The sequence below is a fragment of the Nipponia nippon genome, unplaced genomic scaffold (genome assembly GCF_047370975.1).
Source record: "Nipponia nippon isolate SJK-2023a ecotype South Korea unplaced genomic scaffold, ASM4737097v1 scaffold_8, whole genome shotgun sequence".
In the NCBI taxonomy this organism is placed as follows: Eukaryota; Metazoa; Chordata; class Aves; order Pelecaniformes; family Threskiornithidae; genus Nipponia; species Nipponia nippon.
Genome location: NW_028262402.1, coordinates 39,181,518 through 39,205,771, shown reverse-complemented (window position 1 = coordinate 39,205,771; position 24,254 = coordinate 39,181,518). Strand labels below are relative to the sequence as shown.

Here is a 24,254-nt window from a genome sequence, read left to right as displayed (position 1 = left end):
ATTGTTTGTAAAAAGTATGCCAATAACCTTTGGTTCTCAACTGAAAGGTTAAAAAATTTAAAGTTTCTATTTAATGTTCCCATGGGTTTGGTCTGTTTGTGTTGTAGGATCAGATCAGTCCTAAGAGAATACAATCTTCAATGTATTCTTCTTACTTAGACTTTCCTAGCACGGGAAGTGGGCAAGAAATGAGGTAGGAAAAAGAAAGCGTTATGCCCACAGTGACCAAGCTTTGAATAAGAGTATTTAAGAGCAAACATAATTAAGTTATGGTATATTTTCATAGAATCACAGAACAGCCCAGGTTAGAAGGGACCTCGAAAGATCATCTGGGTCAGCCTTTCTTGGGAAAGGGAGCCTAGATGAGATTATCTAGCAGCCTGTCCTATTACATCTTGAAAATCTCCAGTGATGGGGACTCCACCATGTCCTTGGAGAGGTTGTTCCAGTGAATGATTGTTTTCACTGTTAAAAATGTCTTTCTTATATCAAGATGAAATCTCTCCCAGTGCAACTTTTACCTGTTGCCCCTTGTCCTCTCCATGTGGTTCCTTGTGAAGAGAGAGCTTCTGTCCTCTTAGTAGCTGTCCTTCAAGTATGGGAAAACTGTTGGGACATCCCCCTTGAGCCTTCTTTTCGTCAGGGTTAAAAGACCTAACTTACAGACAGGTTGTCCAGCCCTTTGATTATCTTCTTGGCCCTCCTTTGGACCCTATCCAGTCTGTCCACGTCTTTTTTTTTTTTTGAATTGTGGGGACCAGAACTGGACCCAGTACTCCAGGTGCAGCCTGACAAGCACTGAGTAAAGTGGGATGTTCACATGTCTGTCTCTGCTAGTAATGTCCCTGAGGATGCAGCTCAGGATCCAATTTGCCTTGGCTGCTGCAGCGGCGCACTGCTGACTCTGTTCAGCTTGGTGTCCACTGGGACCCCCAGGTCCCTCTCAGCAAGGCTGCTCCCCAGCCACACAGATCTGAGCCTGTGCCGGGCTCTTTGGTTATGTCTCCCAGATGCAGGACTTTGTACTTGTCTTTGTTGACCTTCATGCAGTTCTTGCTAGCCCACTCTCCCAGCTTGTCCAGGTCTCTCTGAAAGATGACTCTCCCTTCTGATGCATCCACGTCACCACCCAATTTCATGTCGTCAGCAAGCTTGGTGAGGGTGCTTTCAGTCCCATTGTCCAGATCATTTATGAAGATGCTGAACAGCGAGGGTCCCAGTACTGATCCCAGGGGGACACCGCTTGTGACAGGCTGCCAGTCTGAGGAGAAACCATTGATCACCACCCTCTAAGTGTGGCCTGTGAGACAATTTCCTACGCACCTCACAGACCACCCTCCGGGCAGTATCTTGACAGTTTGTCCAGGAGAAGGCTGTGGGAAACAGAGTCAAATGCTTTGCTGAAGTCCAGGTAAGCAACATCCACTGCTCTCTCCATGTCAACAGAAGATGCTACTTTGTTGTAGAAGATGACCAGGTTAGCCTGGCATGATTTGCCTTTGGTAAATCTGTGCTGGGTTTTCCCAATCACCTGCTTCATTTGGTTTGTAATCGTGAGGACTCGTTCCACCATTTTCCCAGGGACTGAAGTAAAGCTGATGGGCCTGTAGTTTCTTGGGTCCTCTTTTGGGCCATGCTTGTAGATGGGTGTGGCATTTACCCACTTCCAGTCATCAGAATGCCCCCCCGATCTCCGTGACTTTTCAAAGATAATAAACAGTGGCCTTGCAACAATGTCAGCCACTTCTGTTAACACCCTGGGGAGGATTCTCTCTGGGCCCATCGATTTATGTGGGTTGAGCCCTTGCAGAGGGCCACTACTGGTGGGTCGGCACGTGTGTTGTTGTAGCTGCTTGATCCTGTGAGCTGGGGTCCAGCTACGCTGGTAAAGACGGAGGAAAGGAGGTAGTGAGAACCTCTGCCTTGTCAGCATTAATAGTAACTTGTTTGCCTGCCCTGTTTAGTAATGGGCCTGTGTCTTCCCTGTGCTCCTGCTTAGTGCTCACGTATCTGAAGAACCCTTTCTTCTTCTTGATGTCTCTGGCCAGTTTCAGTTCTAGCGGAGCCTTAACCTTCCTGTCTGCATCTCTGCATGCCCTAGCAAGGTTCTTGTAGTCCTCAAAGGGTATGTGGCTGCCTGTCCATAGCTCGTACGCTGCTTTTTTACTTTTAACCACACCCAAAAGCTATATTTTCTTGGCAGTAATGGTAATGGAGAATTATTCTACTTGGAGTCCCAAGATTTTGAAAAATGTTAGAATGTGTCTAACTTTGCCATTGCTGGATTTTATATATATTTCAGTGTTGGCAGATTGAAATTTTCTACCTAACCTGCTTGAATGGGGTGCAGTGTTAAAGTAAAACTATGGTGATAGCTTGTTTTCATGCAGCTGAAATAAAGGGTGAAGGGAGTGAGTACAATTGTGTAGCAAAACCTTTGGGGAAGTAATGTGGAATGGGAAATACCAATATAATATTTGAGACTCTACCGATTTTAGCAGTTTTTTCCAGGTGTTAAAAAACCAAACGAAAACACCTGTAATAGTCTGATCTTGATTTCAAGTCCTACTATCTTGTAGGGGCAGGCAACTAAGCCATACAACTTACAGATGCTGAAGCTCTTCTTAGCCCACTGTATGTCCTTGGATAAAGTTTAAATACATTTATCAATAAATGGCAGTTACACAACTGTATCCAGAAGAGAATTTTAGCTCCAAGTGATATTTCCAGCCAGAGAGATGGCATTATAGATTGATAAATTTTTCACATACAGTAATTGTAATGCATAAGTAATGGATAAGCTAATTTTAATGTTATTTTTAAAAGGTCATCTAAAGTACAGGGGCATTCCACCTTCCATTAGCCAAAATAAATTTACATTGCATTGATCAGTGTGATTAAAATGAAATTCTGCAGTTTTACAGAGAACAGCTTTTGCCACTCAAAATCTCTTTTTCCTTGTTAATTTAAAGGTGAGTGAGTCCTGCCCTGTTGGAGTCTGAATTCCATTTTTAATGTTCGTTTTGGAGACTTCTTTTCAAATACTTTCTTGACCTGATTTTCATATAAACGTTCTTCATCTAATTACTGTCTGCCAACTGCTGTCTTGAAAATGGAAAGAGATTTCTGAAAACATAGCATTTTCTAAGGAAACAAAGAACTAGTAGGAGAGAGATGGTTTGTCTTGGATTAAGCTTTTTTATTTTAATGAAAAACTTTGAACTTCTGCATTAATTTGCAGGAGCTTTAAAATATATATACTTTTACATATATAAAAACCTGAGTTAGGAGGATTCCTCACTTGTATTTTGCCACTTTCTTGCTTCTAAATCTTATCTTCCATCACTGCGTCTATAGAACATTTTGTTCTGAGAAGTGAAACAGTTAAACAAAAAATGTAAAATCGGATTAACTTAAACTGTGGTGTTTTATTAAGTACTATCAAAAGTTAAGAGAATTTCCTTAAAATAATGTAGATAATACTTACACTTTTGTGATGCACCTGCCTTTGTCAGGAACGGAAGCTTTTAATGTACTCTAGTTTGATTGTGTGCATTTTGGTGAGGAAGTAGCACCGCAGTTACCAGCAGGAACAGGAATGATGGGTGCCAAATAAAGGGGGAACTCCTGAATAGGAAATTAGCAACCCATTCAAACATCTTTAGTGTAAGAGTTCATATAAAGGATTGTAAAGAAATGTATTGCAGTTTATTCTTTACATTTATTGCATTGGGACCCTAAAAAAAAGGTTTGTTTTGGATGACAGAAGTGGATTTTTTTTAATGCTTTTTTTCTTTGTTCTTTCATGGTACCTTCTTTGGTTGATTGAGAATTTTGTTTGTTTCACTTGGTCTCAGGTGTCCTGCAAACTCCTTTTCCCTATAACCAGCTCTTACAGCTCATTGTATACAACCTGGAAGATCACAGAGCTCATGAAAGAGAAGTCTGCAGTTACTAACTGGTTATCTTCAGTGAAATCACTGCTACCTGTTACAACTCAAGTCCCTGCCCATGTTTTTCTTCTGCTGGCTTATCTGCTCATCCAAGAAAATGGAGACACTCTTCGTGAGGTACTCCAGGCTACTACGGAAATAGCCAAGGCTGATTGTTCTCAGGTAAAAGCTTACTGTTACTGGATTTTGTTACAGGAATTGAGCTGGATTCTGCAGCCTGAGAGAGGCAGGGCTGCCACAGCTTCATGACCCCAGGTCCAACAAGCAGCAAGACTGTGCCTGTCTTCCCAGTAGGTACATGCACACGCAGCACATGCATACCCACATACCTGTGCTTATATGTATATAATGCAGACACACAGAGCACTCACAGGAACACAGAACAGCACCAGAGGCCCCATCCTGCTCCACTTCCTGGCTGAGCAGGATGGAGGTCTGCTGGTGGGAGTATATGTACAACGTATGGATATGGATGATATGTACAGTATGGATCCCTCCAGCAATGGGGCACAGACAGGCAGTGTGCATAGTAGGCGGCCCCTGGATCCCAGTCTCACCAGTTGCTGGTAGCTGGACATACAAGCCCCTGAAGCCACAGCTCCACTACAGTTGCTGGTGCAGACTGTCCCTGATCCTGCAGAGAAAGAGAGAGAGAGAGACCACACAGCCCCCACACTCCCCACACTGTCTAGGACCTCCTGGCCTCCAAGTAGGCAGCCCCCCTGTGGTCTCACCCTTAGACACACACGTATGCACGCACACGCATATACCCCAAGCTGGCCAGAGCTCACCTTTTGTGTGTCACTTACAGCAAAATATGTATTATGTCTCTGTTTTGGAGTATTTTTTAGTTGTTTAGGCTTAGGAAGAAAGACTGGCTTATTTGTTGATATTATGTAATAAGTATGAAAATACAACATGAGGAAGTTGAAAAGAGGCTACTAAACCATTTCTGACTTTTGGTGACCTCATGAATTATTCTCTGAGTTCTTTTGTGGTTACTGGAAGACTGCCAAGTTGCTTGTGATATCTGTATTCTTGCTTCTTAAAAATATGTCCATAGTCTTTGTCTGCTTCAGTACTGAATTCAAGACAGAATTATGCAGTATGCTTATACTTACCTACATAACCCGGAAAGATCAATGGGGATATGTAGAAACAGTAATAGGTAATGCAGGAGGCGTTACACAGAAACGATCATGTCTTATTTGTAAAATAAAAAAATGCAGGGAAGGGAGAAGCAGCGCTTCAAATTTCAGATGTGCCATAAAGACAAGCTTTATTTGCTTCATTTTTTTTTTTAAATTGCTTTCTGTCTGAAAGAGTTATCATACTCTGCAGCACAAGTGTTGGAAAAAGATACAGCTTATGGGACATGTGCTTGATGACTTACCGTGCTGAGCACTGTTGTTCTGATCCAGGGAAGCAGTCCAGGATATTCTTGCTGTTGAACACATACTGAAATGCTGTGCTAAACCAGGCCCATTATATAGTGCTTTTGGAGATAACTGTTTCTTAAGCCAGACAAGTTTTTAAACCAGGTGACAGCTTCATCTGTTGCGGGTTGCCTGCTGTTAACCTTTTATGTCTCTTCTCAAATCTCTCTCAGGCTGGCCTTTTGTTTTGGTGTTTTCTTGTATGAGTGTGTTTCATAATGCACTCAAATTGATACAGATTTGGGAACATGTGATTTCTTTAATTTTTTTTTGCTCAGTTTGACTGTTTTTTTTTTTTTTCATTTTAACTTTTATTTATTGTCTTTCTAGCATTTTATTCAGTCATACTTTTGCATTGTAATTAGGTTTTGTGAGGATTAGTTATTTTATATTTCTAGGCTTAAATTATGCTAGTTCGAGGTTTTTTGTTTTCTGTCTTTAGACACTTGAAATTGGTTAACCTCAGTATTAAAGATAAGGGTTTGTTTTTTGGATGGTATGTTGAAAAAGTATTTCTGACTCCTGTTCAGACACACAGTAACAGATTGAGAAGTCCAGTTTTCAGTTTGGAGAAAATTGCAGGGTTTCTAATCAGAATTACTGATCAGAACTGAGTGTGTTATGTGGGCATGGAAGAACATGCAGAATTTGTTAATTTATGTGAACTGTAAGAATCACTGCTCTGAAAAAAAAGTGTGAAATGTATTATTTACCTCTTAGCCAAACCAACTGCAGCTGGGTTTCCAAGAAGTGTGTAACCTCCAAACACATTTAATTCATCGCGTTTCTCACTACAGCTTGAGGAAATAGACACATACAATACTTTGGAGGGAGGAATAAAAAATAGAAGATTTCATTGGTCTTAAAAGGATTTTTCATTGTGGTATCTGTAGCATAGCATTGATTGTTTTTTGTCTGGAAGAATCATAGAATAGTTTGGGTTGGAAGGGACCTTTAAAGGTCATTTAGTCCAGCCCCTCTGCGATAAGCAGGGACATCTTCAACTAGATCAGGGTGCTCAGAGCCCCGTCCAACCAGACCCTGAATGTTTCCAGGGACGGAGCATATACCACCTCTCTGGGCAACCCGTTCCAGTGTTTCGCTACCCTCATCGTAAAAATGTCTTCCTTATGTCTAGTCTGAATCTACCCTCTTCTGGTTTAAAACCAACAACCCTTGTCCTATTGCTATTGGCCCTGCTAAAAAGTCTGTCCCCATCTTTCTTGTAGTCCACCTTTAAGTACTGAAAGGCTACAATATGATCTCCTCACAGCCTTCTCTTCTCCAAGCTGAAAAAACCCAACTGTCTCAGCCTTTCCTCATGGCATAGGTGTTCCATCCCTCTGATCATCTTTGTGGCCCTCCTCTGGACCTGCTCCAACAGGTCCATGTCTTTCCTGTGCTGAGGACTCCAGAGCTGGACGCAGTACTCCAGGTGGGGTCTCACCAGAGTGGAGTAGATATGGATGCAGCATATTGGGAAGAGGTATAGCAGTGAAGAGAAAACTGCAAACTAAACTGAAGGGTACAGTCAACTTGAGCTGTCTGCAGCACACCTGATGCACACTTCAAACCCCAAGTAGCCATCAGCTGAACTGAAAAATGTTACTGGGCAATTTGCTGTTATAGTACATCCATGCCTGTATATTAATTAAATAAGAAAGTGTTGTGCTTTTCTCATTTTATTGTATTTTGAAGTTCCTGTTTTGTCCTGTGCATGCTGCTAACATTATGCTAATGTTAGTATGGTATTTCATTTTAGTGAATACACAAGTGGTTGCAGATTCCAGATGACAGTGTCTCAACAAAGCCTGAACTGCAATGTTGATATTTGCTTTAGGAAGGACCTGCAAGGCTACACAGCTCATTTACAGTTAGAATAAGAACAGGGCCTAGTTCCTAGATAGTTCTTTTTGAAGTGTTTATTCAGTGTCCTTGATATACTTGTTGTTTAGAGCAATTGCCCTGGATGTTACAAGTCTGACATCAGTGGAAATACTGAGCTGCTAGAAGTTAGAACTGGCTCCTCAAAGTTAGCCATCTGGTGGAAATGTGCAAAATGAAGTGCTTTTTTGTTCTTTTCAGGACCTCTTTTCCCATTCTTACTTTGTCCACTTAATGGTTCTTTCTTATTATCTTAAAATGGCTGTTATTTTCTTGCACATGGATGAATTCTTTCTCTGAAACTACAGATTTAAAATTCTTCCATTCTGTTATAGCCTTGTACCTCTTCTAGAGGATGGTTAAGTAACACAAAATGGGAGAATTAAAAAGCAGAGGAAAAAGCATAACAAAACATGCAAGCAAGTCAGAACTTCACAGTGCTCTTTTCAGAGCAAAAGGTTCTTTCTCAGACAGCTGTGGCAAGAGGGCACTTGAAGCTGCTTTTGCTGCTTCATGCAATGTTTGGCTTCCTTTTAATTTGTCACCTGCTTCTTGTCACTCCATTTAACTTAAGATACCAATGCTGTGTTTTGTTTAGAACCTTATAGTGAAAAATACTGGATCATAAAGGCTCTGGTGGTCTGTGGCAGGGAGAAATAAATATGTTGCACTAAGAGTTCTTAGGTTACTTTTCCTGACATGGTAAAGCTCCAGACAACCTATGCTAGGAGAGCCATTTACCAAATGGTGGTGGTATTGCTGCTGATCACCAGGTACAATGGCATGGTCTAATATTTTTGGAATGAACGTGCTGTAGAGTTCATTTAGTAAGTTGTTACTTAACTGTTTTGATGTGAGTGGAAGCCTTGAGCATTTTTAAGCCTTTCTTAACAAGTGGCTTTATGCTTTTTAAGTGAGAATATAAAAAAAAGCCAACACATTTTCTTTGTTGAAAGATAAACAAAACCATAGATTTGAATATTGTTTCTAAAAATGCAGGTTAGTCTTCTGAACTCAGGATGTAGGTTTACCTTGGTCATCCAATTCACAGCTAGAAAAAGGTTTTCTGCATTACTAACAATGCTAAGGTTTCTGTTAAGAAGTGTTTCATTCATGAGTTTTTCATTGTCAGAGATCTGATGTTTTGGGTTATATGCACTATAATGGATTTGAGGGGGGTGTTATATGAAGTACATTGCCAGTTAAACTTTTTTTTGACCAGTTCTAGTACGGAAGTGGCCTTACCATATGTTATTTTAGCCCATGCTAAAATGTTTACTTATTGTGCTAGGTACAAAGCTTTAGGTGCATGAAATATTGACCATATTATTTAAGTACAAGTTGGAAAGCTGGCAGCATAAAAGTAAGCAATCTCAGTGTCTTATCGCCAGGAAACGAAAAGGAATCCTTCTATAAGCAGCATATTAGGAATAGGATGGTATTGCTAGAAAATAACGCTTTTTATTTCTTACATGCCATTTAGAGCTCCAACTGAGAGGAAAGGTGTGGAGCTAATCAATGGCAAGAGGAAGAATGTAAAGCTTACAGTAATGAAAACTGTGATCTGACCATGACAATGTGATCCTAAGCCAGCAGTTAGAAATCAGTCTTCAAGATGTATTTTCTCTTGTAACTGCAAGAGACAGCTTTTTGAGGGAAGACGCAAAGTTTAAGGTAGCTTATAGATGCTTTGTTGACCTAGATTTTTTTGGCAAGGTAGTTATTAAAACTTCATTTTCTCATTTTAAGTGGCAAGCATCTAATTGTGTTCAAAGGGCAGGAGTAAGCAAAATTAATCGCACTTGTATGTAAAAGCAAAGCTGAGCTGATGTAGAACCACTTGTGCATCTCTTCTTTAACTTAGTTTCTCCTTGAAAATCTCTTTCTATAAGTCAGCATTCAAAACTAGTATGAGCAGTATATCCCAACTATGAGTAGTTAGACAAGTCCACTAAATAGTCTATAACCAGGGATACAGGCCCCAGGCTTTGTAAATGAATTAATTTTCCTCTAGGAAGAGTGAAGGAAAGTTACGGCTACGTGTTGTGACACCTGCAATAGACATACATCTGCCCTATCCTGGGAAACTCTTCTTTAGTTCTGATCCAAACTGCTGCAAGTAAGGCAGTTTGCTTCTTGTGACTAGCTAGCCATGTAGAAAACACCAAGGTAATTCCAGGCTTTTTATTGCGGTTTCCTGTTGTTGTCTGTAGACCATCTCTAACTTGGTTTGCTGCAATAGGTCTTGAGTTCTATGATGAATCAGTGGCATATTACAGAAAGAGGAAAGAGATAATGCTTTGTTTATTAACTATTGGATATAGTTGTTCAAAATGTAATTTGGTAGTCATTCAAAACAGCAATAACTTGCTGAAAAAAAAATTACTGAAGTAATATGGCACCTGAGCAGAATGGCCTGAACTCTGACTGTACGGAATGATTCTCTTCTGAATTTCATTGGAGTAGTCTGGAATAGCTCCGCTGACTTTAAATGGACAGTTTTAGAGACAAATTTAAATGCAAGTCAGCAGGGTTACAGAAGCGTTAGACAGATACAGGGAAAGGAATTTAACCCAAAGTTATTGATGCTTAGCGTGACGTAAGTGGGTTTACCTACTTTGTTCTGCTTATTTTAGGCCAAAGCTTTTGGTTACCAATACAGTAAATAAAATTGATGGACACAGCCTCTTAAGCTAACTCTGGTGGTCTGACTACTTCAGAATTAAGAAGCCGTTCAGGCTTGTGAAGAAGTCCTTCCTGGCATTGGGAAAAATGGCTCGTGCCCAAATGCAGTGTTCAAACTGCATCATATTTTCTGTTTCCCTGATGATCAGCAGAAGTCCATGTGAATTAGAAACTGTTGTTTAAAATGCAGAACTCAAACCATAATTCGTTGATTTCATCTAACTGGCTCACATTTCATTCACTAACAGGGACTGCAAATGGTGAGCTTTTAGTCTTTTAAATTCTTGTGGGCTTTAAAATACTTTTCTGCAAAATATGTAAAGTATTCAGGTGTCTTTTTAGTGGTATCCCATAAAGCAGTCAGCAGGCATTCTGCCGGGTGATACTTGGAAATTTGGCATGAGAAGACGACTGTGCTTAATTGGGGTGATATTTCCCTTCTTGGTCCTTAGTTAAGTGCAACCAAGGACACCTGAATATTCTCCAGTTAGGAATATCTAATGCATTAGCCATGTTTTAAATTACATTTTCTGTTCTAAACAATCTTAACGCTTTAAAACTGGGACTTACTGTCTGGCTCAGTTGAACTTGGGATCACCTGGCATCTGTCTTGACTCTGACAAGTTATTTTAGTTCTGAGTCTGCTTAATGGGTCCACAGAGATTATTACAGTGTGGCACACCACTGCTCTGAAAGATTATCCCGTTGTTTCTTGTAGTTGCAATGATCTCTCTAAGGCAGGAAGAATTACTTATCTGGTCTTTGTCTTCAGTTAAAGTAGTTAGTACAGGGGGAGAAAGCATTGAAGCTCATGGATGGGGGAAATAACTGATTAATAAACTCCGTGGGCAGTGTGATGGCAACAACCACTAACATATTGATAACAAAGTTATACTTTGGGAATTGCTTGATTTGGTTCTGTGTTTTATTCAGTTCCACATAAATAAATGGTGCTTTACAAAAGATGGGGAAAGTAAGTAGTAAAACAGTGATTGGAATGTCCTTTAAGGTAAGAAAGTGGAAAGCTTCTTAAACATTTTGAGTCTTCAGTTCCATAGGGCACTTTCTGAAGGATGGAGTGGAAGGTGGTATGCAGCATGGTAATTAAAAGGCTGTTCTGAAGAAGAGAAGAAAGTCAAGAGATTGGGTGTGGAAAGATGGGAACAAAAAATGGCTGTTAATCCCAAGTTTATTTTTAGAGTCACCTCTATTAACTTGAATCTGTTTCTTTGGTGTTAGCAGCACTTGAACGCTTAGTTTAAATGCAGGTGTTTGTAATGGAAGGAAGGTTGAACCAAGTAAATACAGGTACATTCTGTATTCCATGTCTTTGATTCATGTTCAAATCAAAGTAAACTTGGGGTAGCAGACCTCAGAGCTTAGCCTTGCAAAAGGTAAATAAACTGTCCACAGGGCAAAATGAAAAAGTGTCAGCTTTGCAGCAAACTGTGGACTACCTGTAATATAGCAGAATATATGGAAGTGCTGAGATGTCATGGTGAGGGTCATAGCATAAAAAGAACTGGTGCCCTTTTTTTTGTTTTTTTTTAAAGTGATCAAGATAATCAGTAATTCTGCTGCTAGTGAAATTCTGTTACTTTGTGGTTCAGATGATTAGTGGTTGTAGCTGTGGATACTGAATTGAAAAGCCACAGGTGACTGCCATGCAAAATCTGAGTTGAAGAATTGTATTTCAGAACAAAACAGGGTCAGAAAGAGAGAATGTGCATTGAGAATGCTATCGTCATTGCTTTCATGTTTATTACAGCTCCACAAGGGGGGTTCACAAACAGGATCTCGCATTTCCACACTGAATGTTGTTTTTCTAAGGAGTCTATTGTCTCTGCAGTAAATTAATGGAGCATTTAAAAAACCTTGCTACGTTTAAAAATAATGACCATAATTGATTTTTCAAGACAGTGTTCTGGTGATGCTTTATTTTTGTATTTTCTTACCCTTTCCATGAAGAGAGCCTACAGAAGGCTTCTGTGTATGTACCTCCTCCTTCCCCACCGAGTAAAAGCCTTTTTATGGTACAAGATTAGTGATTATGTTAGATGTGGTTTTAGATGAGGCATTTTGGAGTAACGGTCTGAACCACTATGGAAGAAAACCCAGAAATCTTTTAAAAAGGCTGACGAATGAAGAGTAGTACATGGGCTTTTAGGCTGTCTTAAATCAAATCACTGCAGAGGCTGTGCTGACGCATGCTGTTCGTGAAAGACTTAATACAGTCCTTCTAATCGGATGAATTTTTCTTGTTGTGCAAAAACTGTTATTACACTCTGTGTGAAACCAGCTGTGCTGCAAGGGGAAGAAATTAAATTGTCTGACTGAGAGGTCACTGGTGAATAGTACCACAAAATCTGTTACCATTATTAGAGGATTATGAGGCTCTAGAGGACATCTGTTTTTTTATGGCCTTTCAACTGCTGGAATGAAATATTTTAGTGGTAAATTACACCCTTCTGAGAAATCCATCTGAAGATGCATTTTTTTTGTGTTCTTTGGGGCTGGGAGTGCATTAAAAAAAAAAAAGTAAAATGCATTTTTATTTGTGTAGAAAACATGTTTGAGGATACGTTGAACTGAATTTGGCTCACTCAGGTGGTACCTGATGGTATTGTTCTATGTCTGATTATATGAACTTGGTAGAGTAGGTGTAGGGAAGCAATTATATTATAGCCAGATCTTGTGGACAGATAGTTCATGGTTGAAGCTTGTTTGTTAGGATCCTGCGTGAAACTGTTGAAAACCTAGCTTATGTTCTCTAAAAAGTGCTTCTGATTTTTGAGAGCAGTTTATTTCATAGCTTTTATAAACAGAAACTTAGTTTCATTTGTGCACTTATCTGAAAAACTGGTTCCTTCATTTGTGTGATTTTTTTTCAGTACTTTTGTCTTGCTCACTGGAGCAAGAAATACTAGAGTACTGAATGCTTTTGAAAACCTGTTCGTTTCACTGCCTTGCCTACTGGAGAACTACCTCTCTTCCAAAATTCAACTCAATATTTCCCAGAAATAAAACCTGAAACTTTGCAGTGACATTTATTTCCTGCCTTTTGGTTGGCTTTTTGTGGGAGGCCTGAAATGATGTCTTAGTGTGGTAAGAGAACAACACTAAGGACCCAAAAGAACCCTCCAGGATAGGCATGCAAGCAAAAAAAAGTGTGGTGGGAATAATGTAAAGTGATACCCTACATCTAGAATTTAAAATGGGGACAGCATACGTTAATATGTATTTGGGTTATATTTTTTTTGAAATAGGTTTTTGCTTTTGAAAATGACTTTACTTCACTTACTGTTTTGTGTCTGTTTCTTACTCTTTGTTCTGACTTAAGGGCTGCATGAGGACAATTTGTCTTCAGTAAAATGTAAGGAAACGTGAAACAGAAAAGGAGGATTATCTTCCTCCCCTGCTATTCTCCCTTAGCTTGTGCTTTTGAAGAATAATAACTGTCTTGTAGCCTAGAAAAATGAAATCAGACCAACAAATTGCAGAGAGTGAGAACAGTTCTCAGACCTATTTATTAAATAAAAGCATTTTGTCTCGCATGTTTAATCTTACTTTAAAAAGGAGAGTTATTGACATACCTCGGCGTCATTTTTGAGGTGCAAATTAATTTTAAAAACAAAAAACATAATCTTGAAACCCTTCTTCAGGTTGCTGATGACAGACTTGACCTAACTGCTGCATCTTCCCTGTCCAGAACTGCTTCCTACCTACTGGGAGCTAATGAATCGTCGTTTCAACTTTTTGGAGCTGTTAAGCCCTTGATGAAGATTTAGTGTAAATTTTAATATTGAAATTAGTCCCAGCATTGTTTATCCATTACATACATGAGGGAGATGGAGAGAGGAGCAGCTTTGCTGTACTAGAACATTTTGGTTTTTTTCCTAATCTTATAATTTGAATATACAGTTCAAAACAAGTACACTTTAAAGGACAATACCTTTAAGGAAATATGTAACTGGCATTACAGTAGCACATGCTTAGTCCTTTCCTGAGAATTTTGTGAATCGAACTTAGCATCTGTTTACTAGGTGTTAGTGTAAAAGTCATTGTTGAACTTTCATTTAGTACCTGTTTAGTGTAGAATAAATTTGGTAACTAGAAAATTAATGCACACACAGGACTTGGAATGGACTCATCACAGCTGATGAAGGCTAGGCCTGAGCAGACTGACTTTAAAGGGTTTAAATGCATTTATAACTAAGGATTATGAAAATAATTTATTTTTATTATAATTTATTTTGAATGTCATTCAGTCGGATTGCCATATACGTAGTCCAATGTAGCTACAACTGAGAAAAACACAGGAAGTAGCCTATTGTATAGAGAACTAGCTTAAGACCAAATGGAGCTGCGTTAAGACCCTGCCTCTGGCAAAAGGAAGAGGCACTATGGGAAGACATCGGAAGGAAGGAACTTTGATAAAGAGTTTGATCATTGCAATGATATCTGACATCTCTACTGATGTTTTATGTAGGCTTTTTGTCCAGCACAGGGTAAACCAATGACAGTGTTTATCAGGGATGGGTACGGTTTAAAGAAATAACAAAACCCTCTTATCCTCAGAGTTAAAAGTCTTTGAACCATGCTGCTGCATACAAAACTTTTTGGATAATATTATCAGAAGTAATTTCTTCCCTGTTCACACATTGTGTTAACAATTGTATGGAAAACTTATGTATCTTAGTGGAGGAGCACGTGTGGCCTTCCTGATAATTTTGGGGTTTAAAATGGTGATGCGGGTTGCTGTGTTAGTGTTAATGATTGGCCCCTTGGAGGTATGGGATGTCCATTGCTTGCTCATCACCCTGTGATTTACCTTGTATCATTCAAAGATTTGGGTAACAGTAAATCAGGTGATTTATTTTTTTCTTAACACTGAAGGTACAACAGGTGCCCAGAAATACAACTGCTTCCATCTATCAAGTCTCCTAGCTTCAAGGGGAATTTTTTTTTTCTTCCTGTATTATTTGGTTTCTGTGCAAGCTTCCCTTTCCCTAAGGCTTGATTTAACCAAAACAGGTTCTTTCTTTGAGGATGTTGAGCCTTTGTTACTCAAGTCTTCTTTTGGGTTCTATTTAATTCAATCAGGAAGTTAATTTTAGGTTTCTTCCTCTGTACTAATGAACATAATTTTCTCTTAGGTAATGCTGTTGTCCCTTTGGCATGGGTAAAGTGGGGAATACGGCTGCATTGTGCATAGGTTAGTCTAAACAAATCATTACAGTTGGGGAGTGGGAAGGAAAGGAAGCAAATTAAATCTCATGTTTTGAGTGAAGGTTTCATTTTTCTGTTTTTCAACGTTAATGCAGACATCTTATTACTGAATTTTGACTGGGACTAGAATTGATGTTAATCAGACTCTGCCATGTGCTGGTGAGTTTGGAATAACTTGCTTCCCCCATCCACTTTTGTACCTTAAAGAATATTGTGATAACAAGGAATACTCCTTATGATGCAGGATTTATAAAATATTGTGATGATGGTCTTGAAAGTGTGACCAAGCATTTCAAAGACGTTTAAGCTAGGAGGAATGTGTTGATTAAGGCACATGATGGGATAAATTCAGGGAAGCCCCCAGAGAGTGGGGTAGGGGAGAAAAATCCCAATTGCTATGCGTGTCTGAAATAGTAGTTGAGCTGTGGTAAGAATAAAGCCAGGTGGGGAAGAGGAAAAAAAAAGACAGACCTATTTTGAACAGAGAAGAAAAGGTAGCTCAGAGAATTACTGAGGAGCTCCCTTCCCCAGGTTACATTAAAGCCCTGTTCGAAGGTGATGCTGTGTGGGGCGTTGTGTGTGGACTCACTCCTTTGACTTCTGTGGTGTAAACCCATGTGATAGGTCTGAAAGGAGTTTGGGGTTTAAAAGGTTCTTACTTACTATATGAGAGAAAATCTGGGAGAATCTAAGAACTGTGAGGTATGTTGCTTCTCGGGGAGTATGTTACCTTCAGAAGTATCTTACTTCTCACCGTGTTTTAGTCTTTCTTCTACGTGACTGTTTATTCTGGATGAGTTAAGTTTTTGATGAGAGAAAAGCAGATTTATAATTTCAGAGCAACTTGCAAAAAACTACCACTGTTCTGGTGGAAGTCAGGTTTATGGCCACTTAAACAGAAGGAGTGGTATCCATTTCGTAACCTACCTTGAATTCTTGCAAAGTTGGTGTCACTTTATACAGTTAATGGTAATTTAGAAATATGTCAAACTTCTCTCTGCCTACAGCTGTCTGGGCTACTTTGGTCTGCTGAGACCACGTTGTTACGTTGGCCTAGGAGAGTGCTGGTTAAGAATGCTGGTTGGGAATGTTCACACTGGGGCAAGGCTCTGGAGAATATGATGTAAAACCAGCTCTTGGTGTGTGACTCTTCTGGTCCGTCTGTTTTACCCTTAGCTTTAAGGTAATAGTAGTGTTTATTATAGATTCAGCTTTTGGGAGTGAAGAAGCAAAACCAAAAAACCCTGAAAAAAAAACAAAGCCAGAGGAATGGTTCAGATGAAAAGCTAAATTTGTCACTTAGAGCTTTGCATATTCAGATGAGCTGTTCTCACCACCACCTTGTATGCTGATCTATGCTATATAATATGCAGTTAGATAAACAAATAACCTCCACTTAATTATCTCTGTCATCCTGAAAATTGATTGATGTATTTTATTATACATTGGCTTTTGAAACCTACAGTTGCAGCCTAGATTCCTATAAAAGCAGCTATACAGATTTCCAGACTTCTGGAAATCTGGAAAACTAACAGTCTCGTGATATGTGTAAGGCAGGATGGTTAATTAACCCATTTGCAATTTAAATTTGCTGTGTATAAAAATTGTTAATTCATCTAATGGAGAGCTCTTGCTCCTACAGCTTTTTAGAAAACTAGTCATTATGTGTGTATAACTGGAGGATTGAATGTTCTCTTTGAAATATTTGTGCTTCATGCGAAGTTTTAGCTTGACAGATCCTGCCTCATCTGTATCTCTGATACCTTATTTCTATTTTGCTCATCTGCCATTCAGTTTTTATGTAAAAGATAACTTAAAATTAATTTGTACATGTTGTGGTTTAACTCTGACTGGCAGCTGAGTCCCATGCAGCTGTTCACTCCCTCCCCCCTGGTGGGATGGGGGAGAGAATCGGAAGGGTAAAAGTGAGAAAACTGGGTTGAGATAAAGACAGTTTAATAGGTAAAGCAAAAGCTGTGCACATGAGCAAAGCAAAGCAAGGAATTCATTCCCTACTTCCCATCAGCAGGCAGGTGTTCAGCCATCTCCAGGAAAGCAGGGCTCCATCACGCGTAACGGTTACTTGGGAAGACAAAGCCATCACTCTGAACGTCCCCCCTTTCCTTCTTCTTCCCCCAGCTTTATATGCTGAGCATGACATCATATGGTATGCAATAGCCCTTTGGTCAGTTGGGGTCAGCTGTCTTGGCTGTGCTCCCTCCCAGCCTCTTGTGCACCCCCAGCCAGCTTGCTAGCGGGGCAGCGTGAGAAACAGAGGCAGCCTTGATGCTGTGTGAACACTGATCAGCAATAGCTAAAACATCCCTGTTTTACTGCTTTGTTCACAAATCCAAAACATATCCCCATATAAGGTAGTATGAAGTAACTTAACTCTATGCCAGCCAAAACCAGTACACAACAAAAGCTGGAAAACTGCCCGATTTGTCTTCAATCCAAAGGTCTGAAACAAAGGGGAGGGAGGGTGCTGGCTAAGAAGATGCTTTCAGTTTGCAATAAACAGGTGGGAAAGCAAGGCACTGTTAAACTTGTATTGAAAGTGCTCCTGGGTGTGAAAGTCTGCTCAAATGAATACTACCTTAAATTCTCAGCCTCTTACATTGATTTTGCTTTGAAAGATTGACAATAAAGCCAGACCTCTGTCTAGGCAGGTGATGTGGTGATGACTACCTTTACAGATGGTGAACAACAACCTTGGTAAATAGAGGGAGGGAGAGTAGTCAATTAGTAAAAAATCTGGGGAAATTTTGGTTTATAAAGGGATTTATTCTATTTAAGAATGTCGAGTAGTATTTGGAAAACTGGCAAAAATGTGTTCTAGTTAATTCCTTAGGTATTAAATATGGATTCCAGAACAAAGTTTTTAAGTTTGTGGAAGCACAAATTTGGATTGCTTAACTGTAAAGATAGTGATGGTAGAACAAACAGTATTTTTTTTTAATCTGTGATTTGGAACCAGTAAATGCATACTTCATGCAAAACCCCAGAGCTCTTGGATTTTTATTCATTATTCTTGCTCTGTAGTTTCTGTGGACTAAGACAGCCCTTTGTACAGTGAAAAATTTTATCATCTGAAAACATCTGCTCATGTAAAAATGCATATTGAGAGAATGTTGTAGCAGAATTTCCCATTAATAGTTTTTCAACCACTGTGTGTAAAAACCACCCATATATATGTGTATATATATATATATAAAAAGGGTCAGCTGTACCAGGATAAATTTTCAGAGATGTAAGATTGCTGAATTATAGATTGGATTAAAGATTGGATCCAGTCTTGTAAACATTGGGATTGAGAGTTGCTCAGTCTTTTAGCTCAGCCCAGTATGTATGGCATTTAGTATACATTTGTCATCCTGCTTTAAGCCTCCAATTTTGGACTTACTGAGTGAGTTTTCTAAGTTACAGTAATTTGATGTTAAAGAGGAAAAAAGTCTTCCAAGGGTGACTTGCTACAGAGGTAAACACTAAAAGTGGAATGAAGAACTCTATACCCTGTTTACCATGTAAGGAAAATAATTTTCTGAAAGCCAGAAGACTCAAAAATAATTGTGGTCACTTACTACTGCTAAATACCAAATATCTTAATTAGCTTTTCCATTCTTGGGAATAACATTATCTTTTAACACAAATTTTAGTCATGGAAGACTAACCCATGTGAAAATCGTTACTGAAGTATAAAGGCAGAATGTAAAGCAGTGCTATGTATTACTTTTAAGTATCCATAAAATCAAGTGAGAAAAAAAGCAAGGCCATCGTGAGTAGATTTAATTTTACAATGTAGTGATATGAATGTGCACAAGATAAAACTGAAGGACCTGCAGGTATGAAAATACTGAAAATCCAATCTAAAGAAAAGGGGAATGGAGGTAAATAAGTCTCCTTTCCCTCATTGTCACTTCAGGGGTAGCTCTCTGGAAGTTTTGTACTATATGTTAAAGAAAGCAGTAAATTCCTTTGGATTATATGACAAGTTTGTGGGATATGATATAACATCATCAGAATTCCTCTGTAATGACAGAACTGAATTGAAATAGTTTCTTCATTGATTTGGTATGTATTTGAATGTACCATTTTCAATTACATGTTCCTTGCAGTATGCCTGTAATGGAATTTCCAGTGAAAATGAATTTATTGTGGATAATAGATTATTGCAGTGATTACAGCTGCACAGCCATAACAAGGTGCTTTTAAGATGATAACTTAAAAAAAAAAATTGTAAATCCTATGAAATTACAGACTTTAGAATTTTCCTTTCTCTTTCCTATTAGCAGAAAATAATGCAAAAAGGTAGGAGTTTCTAATATGTTCTAACAAATTCACTGTCTTATGTAGGATACTGTATTGGCAACCTAATTCCAAGTTTATTTCCTGCTTTTATTTTAGGTCCCAAATCTGATCCCAGTTCTGATATTTAAATTGGGAAGACCTTTGGAGCCTGCACTTTACAGGGATATATTATATACATTGCCTACACTGGGTGTACACAAGGTCAGAATGAAAAATTTTTAGTAAAACAAAAACTATATCAATGAGGTCACTTATTTATAAAAAATTATTTAGACTGAGCAATGCATAGCTTGCTTAAAATAACTGATTTGTAAGCCTCAGCATAATTTTCTATTATTTTGGATGGGATATGACATTTGTTTTAAAGAGTGAAATGTACATTGTGCCTTATTGTCTGCACTGTATCATTGTTATATATATATGATAAGAAGATGCTCTTGGACTTGTTATGCACAAGAAGTTTTTCAGAAAATGACTTCCAGTTTCTTTCTGACATTGCAGTTGGACAGTTATCTCCTTGTTGTACTTGGTTGTAAAATAATGATTTGTAGATTGATCTTTGCTCTTGGACATAAAAAATAACAGTGACATTTGGTTAAAAAATTTCTTTCAGGTTTGTGTAGCTCAGATTCTACGTGCCATACACATGCTTGGGAGCACGCCAAAGCTTAGAGCAATTACTTTGCGGCTGATGACATCCTTATGGGAAAGACAGGTTAGAAAATTCTTGTAGTGTCACTAAGATAAGTGTTGTTGAAAAAATTCATTACTTCTAACCAAGGAAGGAAATTAATTTTGGAACATTGCTTATGCTAGTATCTCATTATCAGCAGTATAAAGTAAATGGTGGAAGTGGTGCTTATATTGATTCTGTTTTAGTGAAAAATTTCAATAGTATGTCTTTCATGAAACCTGCTTTTCATTTCATCAGGTGTTGGTCTGGAATTAGGTAAAATAAATTGTTTGAAGGACAGCTTTCTGCTTTTCATAGTATGCAGTAAGAACAAGACCTTACTTACATGGCAATAACTTGCTTCTCTGTTTATAAAGCAGCAATAGAGATTTGGTCTGCAAAAGCCAGTTAGATCTCAACGCAGCATTAGATTCCAATAATGAAGAAAAGCGAAGCATAGTGTGAAATAAAAGTGGTATTTAGAAGTCATGTAAAAGTGCTAGCAATTGAACATCCTGTTACCAGCTTTTGAAGGTGTGATGATAATTTTTAAATTAAATCTTTTCTAGGATCGAATTTACCCAGAATTGCAGAAGTTCTTGGCAATGTCTGATACGTCCTCTTTGTCTGTTGACAAAGATGCTCAATGGGAAAAGCTGATTGCTAAAGCTGCTTGTATAAGAGATATATGTAGGCAGAGGTAAGCACAAGTGTTATCCATGTTATGTCTTTGTAAGGGAATTTTTTTTTTCCAGAAAAGCTGCATTATTATTTTTACCTACTCTGTTATATTAATTGTGAGTAATATTTTTCTAGTTGGATGACATACTGACTCAGGCATTGCTAATCTCAGCACCTAGTAAGTTTTGAGTTTCGTATTATAAATAATGTTATAATTAAAATGTCTTCATCCTGAAACAAAACATGCATCCTTTGCTGATCCAGCGTAGAAACTTAAAGCATACCACTTCCAAATTATAAAAAGAGATTGATGAAACATTGGAAGAAACAACTAATGATCTGTCTACCTTTTGATGTATTCAAAGAAAGAATGGGTGCTTTTCTGGAAAGTCTATTTTTCACATGCAAATTACTCGTCTTTATTCAGATATAATACTGACCACAGAACACAATTGTACAAGTATAAGTGGATGATATATTGATCCTTTCCAGCTCTAACAATCCATGAATATCAGTACTTCATAATAATGTACAGTTTCTGTAAAGATTATTTTTAAACACATTATCAATTACTTCCTGGTTTTATGTGCACAATACCAGCTTTTCTCTTTGTCACCTATCTTTTGGGTTCCACTTTTCACTTTCCTTCTTGAAGGTCAGTTACTAGCAGCTGGGAAGATTCATGTATCTTTCAGTCATCAACTAAAAAAAAAAATTCTTAAAGAAAATATCCTTTACTTCTTCAACCTTCTTTAATTTTGTCAAGCAGCGTTTTTCAGAAATAGGAGAAAAAAAAAAAGTGAAAGGCAAGAGATAAATCTCAACACAGCGGTAATATTCTTTTTGCCAGGTAAGTGGTGTAGGTAGAGTTCAGGTGTATGCACATTCTTCATGCATTTAGAAATTATTTGGAAGAAAATGAAAGCAAATAGAGGAAGCCAAAATGTTCCATGCATATAAATCACCTAGCCAGGTGCTGTTTACGCCAAGTTCTTAGAAAAACAGTATGAGGAACTGCTGAATCAGCAGTTGACACCCCCCCCCACACACACCCCATCCCCCCCCCAATAAAACTGAATGGCTACTAAAAGACTGGAAAGCAAACAAGCAGCCCATACAGTCATTAATGGAGAGACAAATGACATAGCAGCAGCAAAAAATTTGGAAAAATGTTCCTATCTGATGTAAGAGGGCCAAAAGACTTTTGCCACCAGAATCTCCACCAATACACAGTAGTGAGTACTTACAGAAGACTACAACAAAGAAACAAAGAGTAGTGTCTTTAACAGCGTATGTGGATTTTCCTTCTCAGTCACTTCTTGAATGATGTAATCTTTTAGCATACACAACATCCTTGCACAAAAACTTCCATAGCTTAACAACTTGGTGATCTTTTATTTGGAATTTGATGCCTGCTGATCTAACTCTTCATGTCACTCAGCCTTTAGACCTCTCTGTCATATCGTCCCTTGTATCTTTTTTTTTCCTCCTACTGTTAGTCTGTTCTAGTTGTCACTTAAACAAAACCAATACTTAATTAATTTTTGTGTATAGACTAGGACTTGCGTGTATGCATGAATATTGCCTTTGTATCTTCATTTTTTCCTTTAGGCCATACCAGCATGGAGCAGACATGTTGGCTGCAATTTCCCAGGTATTAAATGAATGCACAAAACCTGATCAAGCTTCACCTGCTGCCATAGTGTTACAGGGTCTTCAGGCACTTTGTGAGGCTGAGGTAAGATTAAATTGGCTTTGTCCCTATGTTTCATGTTCTGCTTGTGGATCGTGGACTTTTTTCCTAGTTGGCTTTTTTTTTTAAGAGTACATTGGATTGTTGCAGAATTTTTTTTTTTTCTTCTGACAAATTTAATTCCTCTCCTTCCAATGGCAGTTAATTGTTCCTGGAAAACTGTACTATGAACTTCTACTACAGCAGGTCAGCTCTTCAGTGCATGGGCTGGAATTTCAAGTCAACTTCACAGTTTGTTTCAAAGGCATCCTTTTATGCATTTTTCCCTGAGATTTGAAAAGAACGGCTGTTTGGAGCATAATTCTGATTGGGTGGAAAGTATGTAAATAATCTCATTCTTGATACCTTCTTACTGGCCTGCCCTGCTGGGTCTCATTCACATGGTGTATACCTGATAGGGAGTGAAAGCACTTGTAATGGGGAGGCTTCTGTTTTACTCTAATGCATTCATTACTTACTGATGAAGAGGACAAGTAAACATTGGAACGTGCTGCCCAGAGGGGCTGTGCTGTCTCCATCCTTGGAGGTTTTCACATTCCTTTCAGATACAACCCTGAGCAACTGGGTCTGATCTCATAGTGACCCTGCATTGAGCAGGAGGTAGGACTAGAAATATCCTGAGGTCCTTTCTAACCCAAATTGTCCTGTGATCCTGTGGTATCCCCGAGTTAGGGGCCAAGGCACTTTGTTTCCACAGTGACATCACAGATGTGGTGATGCAGGCACACACATGCTGTGAATCACACTGTAGACAAACTGTGGACTATTCAGGCTATCTGAGTTAGTGGTAGACTAATGATAGCCTGCAGGAATATTTGATTACCCACTCTGCCAAACAGCAATTTCAAGTTTATCCACTTCTTCACTTTTACTGCAGTGTTTACTGCAGCGAGGGCAGTCCAACAAAATCCAGCCATTGCCACATTACACCTTTGAAATCAGGTCAGCAGTTCAAGAACAACATAGTAAATGGTTAGTAGTCCATAGACATTAGTATTCAATATAGTTAAAAAGATTCAGACAATGGCTAGTAAGAACCAGCTTATTCAGGGTAATGACTGTGTTTGCTTTTGGTATGGAGTTTGGCTCTTCTTAAGGTCACGTAGATTCTTTGAGTGCTGGCCTCAGTATTTAAGCAGTGTTTTCCCAGGCTGGATTATATTTAGACTTTGTTTCCTGCAAAGAAGCAGGAGCTAGGCCTGTGACAAGTGTCACATCTTACTATAAAAAACTTGTTTGAGAACAGATGTACTGTACCACTCTTGAGAAGTGGAAGGATGAGACAACTCCAAGTACTCAGGATGGAAGGAAAGGAAAGAATCACTTTGTGGACAGGTACCAGTTTTTCCTGTCCTAATTCTTACAGGCCCTCCTCAACTTGCTTTGTTTCCCCAGTTTCATGCCAGTGTAATGTTCTAGGAGACCAGATCTGCCACCCAGGTATAGGGAAACTTTAATAGAGAATTCTCTTGTGGTTTGGTAAACTGGGTAACCATTTGGGTTAAGTAATGCAGTCTGTCCCTTATTTAGTATTTAGACTCCAGTTTGCAGTGCAGAAACGTTAAAGGGCATAATCATGGAAGGTGGTCAGCGGGTTTTGTTTTGGTGCTTTCTCTTTCTGCCACTGTCTCAATAGATAACCATAGGAAAAG

The 24,254-nt window shown here is 38.8% G+C and overlaps 1 protein-coding gene across 8 annotated transcripts in view; it reads left to right on the top strand.

The window, feature by feature from the left end:
• The window catches only part of FOCAD (focadhesin), a 135,734-nt gene that overhangs the window by 37,468 nt on the left and 74,012 nt on the right, over positions 1-24,254 (top strand). For all 8 annotated transcript variants that reach the window (XR_015700932.1, XR_015700933.1, XM_087741424.1 and 5 more), the window contains 5 exons: positions 3,858-4,115; positions 19,592-19,696; positions 20,109-20,210; positions 20,738-20,868; positions 22,461-22,587. Coding sequence is in view for 6 of the 8 variants with exons in the window: in XM_087741424.1 (XP_087597550.1) it covers positions 3,858-4,115; positions 19,592-19,696; positions 20,109-20,210; positions 20,738-20,868; positions 22,461-22,587 (723 nt within the window). In the remaining 2 variants the exon portion in view is untranslated. The remainder of the gene's footprint in view (positions 1-3,857; positions 4,116-19,591; positions 19,697-20,108; positions 20,211-20,737; positions 20,869-22,460; positions 22,588-24,254) is intronic.